At 49.4% G+C, this 13,471-nt stretch overlaps 1 protein-coding gene across 1 annotated transcript in view; it reads left to right on the top strand.

Moving 5' to 3' along the window:
* LOC123998192 (ceramide synthase 2-like) overlaps positions 1-13,471 on the top strand; it is a 49,291-nt gene that overhangs the window by 13,355 nt on the left and 22,465 nt on the right. The window contains exons 2-4 of the mRNA XM_046303207.1: positions 2,446-2,619; positions 4,227-4,344; positions 6,992-7,110. Coding sequence (XP_046159163.1) covers positions 2,447-2,619; positions 4,227-4,344; positions 6,992-7,110 — 410 coding nt within the window. The 5' untranslated portion in view covers position 2,446. The remainder of the gene's footprint in view (positions 1-2,445; positions 2,620-4,226; positions 4,345-6,991; positions 7,111-13,471) is intronic.

Below are 13,471 nucleotides of genomic sequence, written 5' to 3' on the forward strand. Positions count from 1 at the left end.
GCAATGAGTGGAGCTTACTCAGGTGTTCAAAACACATGAGACTGAGAGCGTAATGCTTCATAGGGAGTTTTTTTATGAGTTTAGTTTTGAAAATGATCTCTCCGCAAAAGCGACAGTTTTACAGGGATGGTATAAACATCTTGATTGCCATAGCAACATCAGGGGAACTGGGCAGAAGAGTTGTTCTTCAAATACAGCAGTTCTGCGACATCTTTAATTTAGCCTCTGATTCTCCTTAATTGCCGGCCTCAACAGGTTACGGAAAGAGATGAACTGTAGCCTATTGAAAGCTCTGGGGACAGGTCGTCTGGATGAACTGTAGCCTATTGAAAGCTCTGGGGACAGGTCGTCTGGATGAACTGTAGCCTATTGAAAGCTCTGGGGACAGGTCGTCTGGATGAACTGTAGCCTATTGAAAGCTCTGGGGACAGGTCGTCTGGATACTTAACAGTCAATAAATTGGCAGATGTGAACAGATTATCATCTTTAGCAGCCAACAGTTCTTGAGGGCTTGAACAAAAAAAGCTGTTTGCTATTTCATTCATACTGGTGAACCGGCATTTGAGTTGTGGTGTTGAAAACTCAACAGTGCCTTATCTCAGGTATACCTTGGCAAACATCATTCAAGACTGTTTAAATTGTGTGCAGCGCAATGGACATATAATGTCACAGGAAGGACTGTCTGGGTTGGCAATACTCAGTATAGAAAACAGTTGGGCCAGTAACCTGGACCTACAGGCCGTGGTGAAAACATGTGCACACAAAAAAGCACAGCGACAGTCACAAATACTGTAGCTACTATAAGGCCTCTACATAGAACAAAAAGAGAGACACAAGCACACAGTCACAAATACTGTTGCTACTATAGGCCTCTACATAGAACAAAAAGAGACACAAGCACACAGTCACAAACACTGTAGCTACTATAAGGCCTCTACATAGAACAAAAAGAGACACAAGCACACAGTCACAAACACTGTAGCTACTATAAGGCCTCTACATAGAACAAAAAGTGAGATACAAGCACACAGTCACAAACACTGTAGCTACTATAAGGCCTCTACATAGAACAAAAAGAGACACAAGCACAGACACAGAGAGAAAGAAAGAGAATAAGAGACACAGGGAGAGAAGGTGCAAGGAGAACTTCAGACCAGGGGAGTCTCTCATGTTGGACTCTATTGAATTCACCTTGAATATTGCAGCCCATTTGTGTAAACTATTAGCCAGACAAAACCCGCTTAGTTGAACAATAGGCTAAATAGTGGCTGAATTACTCCTCAAGCCGACTCATTTTTCCCACATTGTTAGGCAATTTGATGTCATTTTTATAAAAGGTTTATGAATAACAGCTAAATAGCAGCTAAATACGGTATATACTGTAGCTATAGATACTAGGCTACACTGCATAATGAAACAATCCCTAGTTTTCAGGGTGGACTGTAATTATTTGGCATTAATACACTGGTTTTACGCACATTTCTTATGGTGTAGGCCTCCCACTAGACATTTATCCATGAGCTAAAGCAAAGTGAACTCTGACCTTGTGTGTGTGTGTGGGGGGGATTTCCACTCCAGAGCCATGGCGCAGTAAGGGCCATTTGAGTGGGTGGGAGAAGGCTAGTCCAAGGTGGTTTAGGGCTCAACCCCCTTGTTGTCGTTGAAAGTGAGAAAACAACACAACAAGTGAGGATGCCCGCGACCTTTGGATTCCATCTTTAATTTGAGCCAGTTTGCTACTGCAGGAAAATAATCCTACATCAACATGAATGTGATTATTATGTAGATTATAATGAATTTACATTTTGGTAGGGATTGATACATTTTACGTAAGGGAATATTAAGTCTGAAATTTCTAAATGGAAATTACAAACTTAAGAAGCATTTTTAAACCTCAAATACACAACAAGTTTTACATTTCCTGCATTGCAGGACAGTTCTCCTACAACAGGGTGATCAAATGAAGATCCTACATCTGTAATTGAATGGGGAAGATTTGCACAAAGGCATTACATCTAATTATTTGGTGCCAATCTTTCCTATTCAATTGGCCTGCAGATTTCTCCCAAAGCTGTTATGTGGAGTTTCTACAACAGATGGTATAGATTAGAATATGGATCTGATTTCAGACGATTGTTGAGGTATGAACATTTCCTCTGATTGGGATGGTTCCTGTTGTTTAACTGTGGTGAGAGAAATGGATAAATAAACATTCATTCAGTTAGGGATTTTAACCCCTTCCATTCTTCCTGTGTCTGGCTAGGATGAGATGGAGAAGGTGTGTGTGTGTGTGTGTGTGTGTGTGTGTGTGTGTGTGTGTGTGTGTGTGTGTGTGTGTGTGTGTGTGTGTGTGTGTGTGTGTGTGTGTGTATGTGTGTGTGTGTGTGTGTGTGTGTGTGTGTGTGTGTGTGTCAGTATATTAAGTCTTCTCTGCTCTCTCCCCAGTATGGTGTCCAGTCTGAGCGAGTGGTTCTGGAATGAGCGGCTGTGGTTCCCTGAGGGGCTGGGTTGGGCTGACCTGGAGGACAAAGATGGCCGTGTCTACGCCAAGGCCAGCGACCTTTGGGTGGTGCTACCCATTGCCCTAGCCTTCCTCGTAATACGACAGATCTTCGAGAGGTCCGTCTGTCCGCCTGGCTGTCACCCCTCATACGATTAATCCTCTTCTCTTTCACCATCTGTCTACATGTTAATACCTCTTCTCTTTCCCTCATCTGTCTACATGTTAATACCTCTTCTCTTTCCCTCATCTGTCTACATGTTAATACCTCTTCTCTTTCCCTCATCTGTCTACATGTTAATACCTCTTCTCTTTCACTCATCTGTCTACATGTTAATACCTCTTCTCTTTCATCATCTGTCTACATGTTAATACCTCTTCTCTTTCCCTCATCTGTCTACATGTTAATAACTCTTCTCTTTCCCCATCTGTCTACATGTTAATACCTCTTCTCTTTCACCATCTGTCTACATGTTAATACCTCTTCTCTTTCACCATCTGTCTACATGTTAATACCTCTTCTCTTTCACCATCTGTCTACATGTTAATTTAACGTCTTCTCTTTCACCATCTGTCTACATGTGTTTATATTCCTATGCCTCTCCCTCTTCCCCTCCCTCCTCCACGTGCTCCACCCTTTTTCTCCTTCCCTCTCTCCCTCTCTGCTTCCCTCCCTCTCTCCTTCTCTCCCTCTCTCCCTCTCTCCTTCCCTCCCTCTCTCCTTCTCTCCTCTCCCTCTCTCCCTCTCTCCTTCTCTCCCTCTCTCTCCTCTGTCCATCTCTCCCTCTCTCCCTCTCTCCTTCTCTCCCTCTCTCTCCTCTGTCCATCTCTCCCTCTCTCCCTCTCTCCCTCTCTCCTTCTCTCCCTCTCTCTCCTCTGTCCATCTCTCCTTCTCTCCCTCTCTCCTTCTCTCCCTCTCTCCTTCTCTCCCTCTCTCCCTCTCTCCCTCTCTCCCTCTCTCTCCTCTGTCCATCTCTCCCTCTCTCCCTCTCTCCTTCCTTCCCTCTCTCTCCTCTGTCCATCTCTCCCTCTCTCCCTCTCTCCTTCTCTCCCTCTCTCTCCTCTGTTCATCTCTCCTTCTCTCCATCTCTCCTTCTCTCCCTCTCTCCCTCTCTCCCTCTCTCTCCTTCTCTCCCTCTCTCCTTCTCTCCCTCTCTCCCTCTCTCCCTCTCTCCCTCTCTCCCTCTCTCTCCTCTGTCCATCTCTCCTTCTCTCCCTCTCTCCCTCTCTCCCTCTCTCTCCTCTGTCCATCTCTCCATCTCTCCCTCTCTCCCTCTCTCCCTCTCTCTCCTCTGTCCATCTCTCCCTCTCTCCATCCTTCCCTCTCTCTCCTCTGTCCATCTTGTACTCTCCTCCGCTAATCTTTAATTACATTATTTTACCTTCAATCTGTAATTTAATCTCGGTCTGTTTTCACTGAGTCACTCTGATCATATCTCTGCTTCCTCTTCTCCTCTGTCTCCTTTCCCTCCCTCTCTTCTCTTCTCTCATATTTTTAGAACCCACCTCTATGTTGTGTGTTAGCTTAGCAATAGCAATCAGTCAACCTTTCTCTGTCACTCTCTCTATCACTTTCTCTCCCTCCCTTCATACCTCTCCATCCTCCCTCATGATAATATCAAACCCACATGATCCAATCAACTGAACAATTGCCCCCAGCAATACCATGTCGTCTCTCTCTCTTCCTCCCATCTCATCCCTCTCTCTCCCCTCTGTGTGTGTGCAGGTTAGTGGCCACCCCACTGGCTGCTGTCATGGGGGTGAAGGAGAAAGTTCGGCTCATAGTCTCACACAACCCCACACTGGAGTCCTTCTACTGTAACACAACCAAGAACCCCTCACAGGTAACACAACTAAAAAAGACTACACCAATGCATGCAAGCACAGACACATGTACACAGTTACGCACGCACACACATTAACACATTAACACTACACAATTGCTACAGATCTTAATTTGTTCAGTCTTTTGTTGCAAAAATAATTCAGCACAGCAGGACATGTAAACTTGTGTATTTGAGTTTTAAAAAGGCTTCTAAAGTTTGTCATTTCAGACTTGATTTACCCTAACGAAAAATGTATCAACCCCTAATTATAATCCATATAATAATTCACATATCCTGTTGCTGCAGAATTATTTTCCTGCTGTAGCAAACTGACTCAAATTAAGATCCTACATCTGTATACAGCACCACACAAATCATTATGCTAAACTGTATCCCTTTCTACACTTCTCTCTCCCTCCTCCCTTTCTCTCTCCCCCTATTCCCCCGCTCTCTCTCCCTCTTCCCTTTCTCTCTCCCTCTATTCCCCCGCTCTCTCTTCCCTTTCTCTCTCCCTCTATTCCCCCGCTCTCTCTCCCTCTTCCCTTTCTCTCTCCCCCTATCCCCGCTCTCCCTCCCACCTCTCTTTCTCTCTCCCCCTATCCCCCACTCTCCCTTCCTCCTCCCTTTCTCTCTCCCCCTATTCCCCGCTCTCCCTCCCTCCTCCCTTTCTCTCTACCTCTATTCCCCGCTCTCCCTCCCTCCTCCCTTTCTCTCTCTCCCTCTATTCCCCCGCTCTCCCTCCCTCCTCCCTTTCTCTCTCCCTCTATTCCCCGCTCTCCCTCCCTCCTCCCTTTCTCTCTACCTCTATTCCCCCGCTCTCTCTCCCTCCTCCCTTTCTCTCTCCCCCTATTCCCCGCTCTCCCTCCCTCCTCCCTTTCTCTCTCCCTCTATTCCCCCGCTCTCCCTCCCTCCTCCCTTTCTCTCTCCCCCTATTCCCCGCTCTCCCTCTCTCCTCCCTTTCTCTCTCTCCCTATTCCCCGCTCTCCCTCCCTCCTCCCTTTCTCTCTCCCTCTATTCCCCGCTCTCCCTCCCTCCTCCCTTTCTCTCTCCCTCTATTCCCCTGCTCTCTCTCCCTCCTCCCTTTCTCTCTACCTCTATTCCCCCGCTCTCTCTCCCTCCTCCCTTTCTCTCTCCCCCTATCCCCCGCTCTCTCTCCCTCCTCCCTTTCTCTCTCCCTCTATTCCCCCGCTCTCCCTCCCTCCTCCCTTTCTCTCTCCCTCTATTCCCCCGCTCTCTCTCCCTCCTCCCTTTCTCTCTCCCCCTATCCCCCGCTCTCTCTCCCTCCTCCCTTTCTCTCTCACTCTATTCCCTGCTCCCACTCCCTCCTCCCTTTCTCTCTCCCTCTATTCCCTGCTTTCCCTCCCTCCCTCCTCCCTTTCTCTCTCTCCCTATTCCCCACTCTCCCTCCCTCTTCCATTTCTCTCTCTCCCTATTCCCCGCTCTCCCTCCCTCCTCCCTTTCTCTCTCCCTCTATTCCCCCGCTCTCTCTCCCTCCTCCCTTTCTCTCTCCCTCTATTCCCTGCTCTCCCTCTCTCCTCCCTTTCTCTCTCTCTCCCTATTCCCCCGCTCTCCCTCCCTCCTCCCTTTCTCTCTCTCCCTATTCCCCGCTCTCCCTCCCTCCTCCATTTCTCTCTCTCCCTATTCCCCGCTCTCCCTCCCTCCTCCCTTTCTCTCTCCCTCTATTCCCCCGCTCTCTCTCCCTCCTCCCTTTCTCTCTCTCCCTATTCCCCGCTCTCCCTCCCTCCTCCCTTTCTCTCTCCCTCTATTCCCCCGCTCTCTCTCCCTCCTCCCTTTCTCTCTCCCTCTATTCCCTGCTCTCCCTCTCTCCTCCCTTTCTCTCTCTCCCTATTCCCCGCTCTCCCTCCCTCCTCCCTTTCTCTCTCTCCCTATTCCCCGCTCTCCCTCCCTCCTCCATTTCTCTCTCTCCCTATTCCCCGCTCTCCCTCCCTCCTCCCTTTCTCTCTCCCTCTATTCCCCCGCTCTCTCTCCCTCCTCCCTTTCTCTCTCCCTCTATTCCCTGCTCTCCCTCCCTCCTCCCTTTCTCTCTCTCCCTATTCCCCGCTCTCCCTCCCTTATCCCTTTCTCTCTCCCTCTATTCCCCCGCTCTCGCTCTCGCTCCCTCCTCCCTTTCTCTCTCCCTCTATTCCCTGCTCTCCCTCTCTCCTCCCTTTCTCTCTCCCTCTATTCCCCCGCTCTCTCTCCCTCCTCCCTTTCTCTCTCCCTCTATTCCCTGCTCTCCCTCCCTCCTCCCTTTCTCTCTCCCTCTATTCCCCACTCTCCCTCCCTTATCCCTTTCTCTCTCCCTCTATTCCCCCGCTCTCGCTCCCTCCTCCCTTTCTCTCTCCCTCTATTCCCTGCTCTCCCTCTCTCCTCCCTTTCTCTCTCTCCCTATTCCCCGCTCTCTCTCCCTCCTCCCTTTCTCTCTCCCTCTATTCCCTGCTCTCCCTCCCTCCTCCCTTTCTCTCTCTCCCTATTCCCCGCTCTCCCTCCCTCATCCCTTTCTCTCTCCCTCTATTCCCCCGCTCTCACTCCCTCCTCCCTTTCTCTCTCCCTCTATTCCCTGCTCTCCCTCCCTCCTCCCTTTCTCTCTCTCCCTATTCCCCGCTCTCTCTCCCTCCTCCCTTTCTCTCTCCCTCTATTCCCCCGCTCTCCCTTCCTCCTACAGAGTTCTATAGACAGTCTGTGTAAGCAGACAGGTTGTTCAGAGAGACAGGTGCAGAGATGGTTCAGGAGACGCAGGAACCAGGACCGACCCAGTCTACTGAAGAAGTTCAAAGAGGCCAGGTAGACACACACACACACACACACACACACACACACACACACACACACACACACACACACACACACACACACACACACACACACACACACACACACACACACACACACACACACACACACACACACACACACACACATATGCACACAAATACCTATATGCATACACACTCCCACACATGCACACACACACACACACACACACACACACACACACACACACACACACACACACACACACACACACACACACACACACACACACACACACACACACACACACACACACACACACACACACACACACACACACACACACACACACACACACACAAATACCTATATGCATACACACTCCCACACATGCACACACACCCTCATGCATGAACACAGGCACAAAACAAGATAACAACACAACAGCTTCACAAACAGCTGCTCAATGCCAATCTGTCACCAACACACCCACATGCACAGACACACACGTGCTGACATTGGCCAGTGAGCACATGTCTGAGTGTTTAAGCATGAGTCTATTTACAGTATATCTGACACTCATTATATTGCCAGCCTGGTTTTATCAAGGCTCCTCCTACCCCCCAGGCCACACACACATATGCCACCCGCACCTCACATCCCTCACCAGTCCCAGGAGACAGTTTGGTCCTATTAGCAGAATCAATTTATATCCCAACAGTGTGTGTCATTGTTATTGGACTGAGACAGTGGCTGTGTTACACTAATACTGACATTAATATCACAATTACTAGTGTAGATAACAACCTGTAGTTAATATCACAATCACTAGTGTAGATAACAACCTGTAGTTAATATCACAATCACTAGTGTAGATAACAACCTGTAGTTAATATCACAATCACTAGTGTAGATAACAACCTGTAGTTAATATCACAATCACTAGTGTAGATAACAACCTGTAGTTAATATCACAATCACTAGTGTAGAGACAACCTGTAGTTAATATCACAATCACTAGTGTAGATAACAACCTGTAGTTAGTATCACAATCACTAGTGTAGATAACAACCTGTAGTTAATATCACAATCACTAGTGTAGATAACAACCTGTAGTTAATATCACAATCACTAGTGTAGAGACAACCTGTAGTTAATATCACAATCACTAGTGTAGATACAACCTGTAGTTAATATCACAATCACTAGTGTGTCACAGTTATGAGTGAAGAGGTGTGGAGTCAGGCGCAGAGAGCAAAGATGTGGGAAAAACAACACGCTTTAATGTCCCGAAATACAACATGTACAAAGTGAAAACACAAATGAACAGAAATAACCGGACAGCGTGTAACCCAAAATACAACAAAATACACTCAACCTGTCATGCAGGTGAAAGAGGACCCAAAAGCGACTTAACAGAAACAGAGTTTATTCAAGTCCAAACAGAAAACGACAAATCCTGAATCCTTAACAGGAAATGTCCAAACAGGGAATAACAGAAATCCTCTAGTCTGTAGAGGGGAATAACAGGAGAAGCGGCCACAGACTGCAGGTCGCTTCGGGTAGGCGCAGGCCGTAGCTGACAGAGACACCTGCTCACACGCAGCATCTGATGAAGGCAAAAACACGACAGGACAGGGCGATACACAATCACAGCACGGTGAATTCTAAACAAGGAACCGACAGGACAGGAACGGAACACAAAGGAAGAAATAGGGACTCTAATCAGGGGAAAGGATCGGGAACAGGTGTGGGAAGACTAAATGATGATTAGGGGAATAGGAACAGCTGGGAGCAGGAACGGAACGATAGAGAGAAGAGAGAGCGAGAGAGTGAGAGAGGGAGGGGGAGAGAGGGATAGAAAGAGGGAAAGAACCTAATAAGACCAGCAGAGGGAAACGAATAGAATGGGGAGCACAGGGACAAGACATGATAATAAATGACAAACATGACAGTACCCCCCACTCACCGAGCGCCTCCTGGCGCACTCGAGGAGGAATCCTGGCGGCAACGGAGGAAATCATCGATGAGTGAACGGTCCAGCACGTCCCCGAGACGGAACCCAACTCCTCTCCTCAGGACCGTAACCCTCCCAATCCATTAAGTATTGGTGACCCCGTCCCCGAGAACGCATGTCCATGATCTTATGTACCTTGTAAATAGGTGCGCTCTCGACAAGGACGGGAGGGGGGAGGGAAGACGAACGGGGGTGCGAAGAAAGGGCTTAACACAGGAGACATGGAAGACAGGATGGACGCGACGAAGATGTCGCGGAAGAAGCAGTCGCACAGCGACAGGATTGACGACCTGGGAGACACGGAACGGACCAATGAACCGCGGAGTCAACTTACGAGAAGCTGTCGTAAGAGGAAGGTTGCGAGTGGAAAGCCACACTCTCTGGCCGCAACAATACCTTGGACTCTTAATCCTGCGTTTATTGGCGGCTCTCACCGTCTGTGCCCTGTAACGGCAAAGTGCAGACCTCACCCTCCTCCAGGTGCGCTCACAACGTTGGACAAACGCTTGAGCGGAGGGAACGCTGGACTCGGCAAGCTGGGATGAGAACAGAGGAGGCTGGTAACCCAGACTACTCTGAAACGGAGATAACCCGGTAGCAGACGAAGGAAGCGAATTGTGAGCGTATTCTGCCCAGGGGAGCTGTTCTGCCCAAGACGCAGGGTTTCTGAAAGAAAGGCTGCGTAGTATGCGACCAATCGTCTGATTGGCCCTCTCTGCTTGACCGTTAGACTGGGGATGAAACCCGGAAGAGAGACTGACGGACGCACCAATCAAACGACAGAACTCCCTCCAAAACTGTGACGTGAATTGCGGGCCTCTGTCTGAAACGGCGTCTAACGGGAGGCCATGAATTCTGAATACATTCTCAATAATGATTTGTGCCGTCTCCTTAGCGGAAGGAAGTTTAGCGAGGGGAATGAAATGTGCCGCCTTAGAGAACCTATCGACAACCGTAAGAATCACAGTCTTCCCCGCAGACAAAGGCAGACCGGTAATGAAGTCTAAGGCGATGTGAGACCATGGTCGAGAAGGAATGGGAGCGGTCTGAGACGACCGGCAGGAGGAGAGTTACCCGACTTAGTCTGCGCGCAGTCCGAACAAGCAGCCACGAAACGGCGCGTGTCACGCTCCTGAGTCGGCCACCAAAAGCGCTGGCGAATAGACGCAAGAGTGCCTCGAACACCGGGATGACCAGCTAACTTGGCAGAGTGAGCCCACTGAAGAACAGCCAGACGAGTGGAAACAGGAACGAAAAGGAGGTTACTAGGACAAGCGCGCGGCGACGCAGTGTGCGTGAGTGCTTGCTTAACCTGTCTTTCAATTCCCCAGACTGTTAACCCGACAACACGCCCATAAGGAAGAATCCCCTCGGGATCAGTAGAAGCCACAGAAGAACTAAACAGACGGGATAAGGCATCAGGCTTGGTGTTCTTGCTACCCGGACGGTAAGAAATCACAAACTCGAAACGAGCGAAAAACAACGCCCAACGAGCTTGACGGGCATTAAGTCGTTTGGCAGAACGGATGTACTCAAGGTTCTTATGGTCTGTCCAAACGACAAAAGGAACGGTCGCCCCCTCCAACCACTGTCGCCATTCGCCTAGGGCTAAGCGGATGGCGAGCAGTTCACGGTTACCCACATCATAGTTGCGCTCAGATGGCGACAGGCGATGAGAAAAATAAGCGCAAGGATGAACCTTATCGTCAGACTGGAAGCGCTGCAACTCGACACGTGACCTTGGAACGGGCCAATCACTGACAGCTTGGACCTTAGCGGAATCCATCTGAATGCCTTCAGCGGAAATAACGGAACCGAGAAAAGTAACGGAGGAGACATGAAAAGAGCACTTCTCAGCCTTTACGTAGAGACAATTCTCTAAAAGGCGCTGTAGAACACGTCGAACGTGCTGAACATGAATCTCGAGTGACGGAGAAAAAATCAGGATATCGTCAAGATAGACAAAAACAAAGATGTTCAGCATGTCTCTCAGAACATCATTAACTAATGCCTGAAAAACAGCTGGCGCATTGGCGAGACCGAACGGCAGAACCCGGTACTCAAAATGCCCTAACGGAGTGTTAAACGCCGTTTTCCACTCGTCCCCCTCTCTGATGCGCACGAGATGGTAAGCGTTACGAAGGTCCAACTTAGTAAAGCACCTGGCTCCCTGCAGAATCTCGAAGGCTGATGACAAGGGGAAGCGGATAACGATTCTTAACCGTTATGTCATTCAGCCCTCGATAATCCACGCAGGGGCGCAGAGTACCGTCCTTCTTCTTAACAAAAAAGAACCCCGCCCCGGCCGGAGAGGAAGAAGGCACTATGGTACCGGCGTCAAGAGACACAGATAAATAATCCTCGAGAGCCTTACGTTCGGGAGCCGACAGAGAGTATAGTCTACCTCGAGGAGGAGTGGTCCCCGGAAGGAGATCAATACTACAATCATACGACCGGTGAGGAGGAAGGGAGTTGGCTCGGGACCGACTGAAGACCGTGCGCAGATCATGATATTCCTCCGGCACTCCTGTCAAATCGCCAGGTTCCTCCTGAGAAGTAGGGACAGAAGAAACGGGAGGGATGGCAGACATTAAACACTTCACATGACAAGAAACGTTCCAGGATAGGATAGAATTACTAGACCAATTAATAGAAGGATTATGACATACTAGCCAGGGATGACCCAAAACAACAGGTGTAAACGGTGAACGGAAAATCAAAAAATAAATAGTCTCACTGTGGTTACCAGATACTGTGAGGGTTAAAGGTAGTGTCTCAAATCTGATACTGGGAAGATGACTACCATCTAAGGCGAACATGGGCGTAGGCTTCTCCAACTCTCTGAAAGGAATGTCATGTTTCCGAACCCATGCTTCGTCCATGAAACAACCCTCAGCCCCAGAGTCTATCAAGGCACTACATGTAGCACCCGAACCGGTCCAGCGTAGATGGACCGACAAAGTAGTACAGGATTTTGATGGAGAGACTTGAGTAGTTGCGCTCACCTGTAGCCCTCCGCTTACAGATGAGCTCTGGCTTTTACTGGACATGAATTAACAAAATGTCCAGCTACTCCGCAATAGAGGCACAGGCGGTTGGTGATCCTCCGTTCCCTCTCCTTAGTCGAGATGCGAATCCCTCCCAGCTGCATGGGCTCAGTCTCAAAGCCAGAGGAGGGAGATGGTTGCGATGCGGAGCAGGGAAACACCGTTGATGCGAGCTCTCTTCCACGAGCCCGGTGACGAAGATCTACCCGTCGTTCTATGCGGATGGCGAGAGCAATCAAAGAGTCCACATCTGAAGGAACCTCCCGGGAGAGAATCTCATCCTTAACCACTGCGTGGAGTCCCTCCAGAAAACGAGCGAGCAGCGCCGGCTCGTTCCACTCACTAGAGGCAGCAAGAGTGCGAAACTCAATAGAATAATCCGTTATGGACCGTTCACCTTGGCATAAGGAAGCCAGGGCCCTAGAAGCCTCCCCACCAAAAACTGAACGGTCAAAAACCCGAATCATCTCCTCTTTAAAGTTCTGGAACTTGTTAGAGCAATCAGCCCTTGCCTCCCAGATAGCTGTGCCCCATTCTCGAGCCCGGCCAGTAAGGAGTGAAATGACGTAAGCAACCCGAGCTCTCTCTCTAGAGTATGTGTTGGGTTGGAGAGAGAACACAATCTCACACTGCGTGAGAAAGGAGCGGCACTCAGTGGGCTGCCCGGAGTAGCAAGGTGGGTTATTAACCCTAGGTTCTGGAGGCTCGGCAGGCCAGGAAGTAACAGGTGGCACGAGACGTAGACTCTGGAACTGTCCAGAGAGGTCGGAAACCTGAGCGGCCAGGTTCTCCACGGCATGGCGAGCAGCAGACAATTCCTGCTCGTGTCTGCCGAGCATGGCTCCTTGGATCTCGACGGCAGTGTAACGAGCGTCTGAAGTCGCTGGGTCCATTCCTTGGTCGGTTCCTTCTGTCATGCAGGTGAAAGAGGACCCAAAAGCGACTTAACAGAAACAGAGTTTATTCAAGTCCAAACAGAAAACGACAAATCCTGAATCCTTAACAGGAAATGTCCAAACAGGGAATAACAGAAATCCTCTAGTCTGTAGAGGGGAATAACAGGAGAAGCGGCCACAGACTGCAGGTCGCCGGGTAGGCGCAGGCCGTAGCTGACAGAGACACCTGCTCACACGCAGCATCTGATGAAGGCAAAAACACGACAGGACAGGGCGATACACAATCACAGCACGGTGAATTCTAAACAAGGAACCGACAGGACAGGAACGGAACACAAAGGAAGAAATAGGGACTCTAATCAGGGGAAAGGATCGGGAACAGGTGTGGGAAGACTAAATGATGATTAGGGGAATAGGAACAGCTGGGAGCA

This window comes from Oncorhynchus gorbuscha, linkage group LG15 (assembly GCF_021184085.1).
Source record: "Oncorhynchus gorbuscha isolate QuinsamMale2020 ecotype Even-year linkage group LG15, OgorEven_v1.0, whole genome shotgun sequence".
Lineage (NCBI taxonomy): Eukaryota > Metazoa > Chordata > Actinopteri > Salmoniformes > Salmonidae > Oncorhynchus > Oncorhynchus gorbuscha.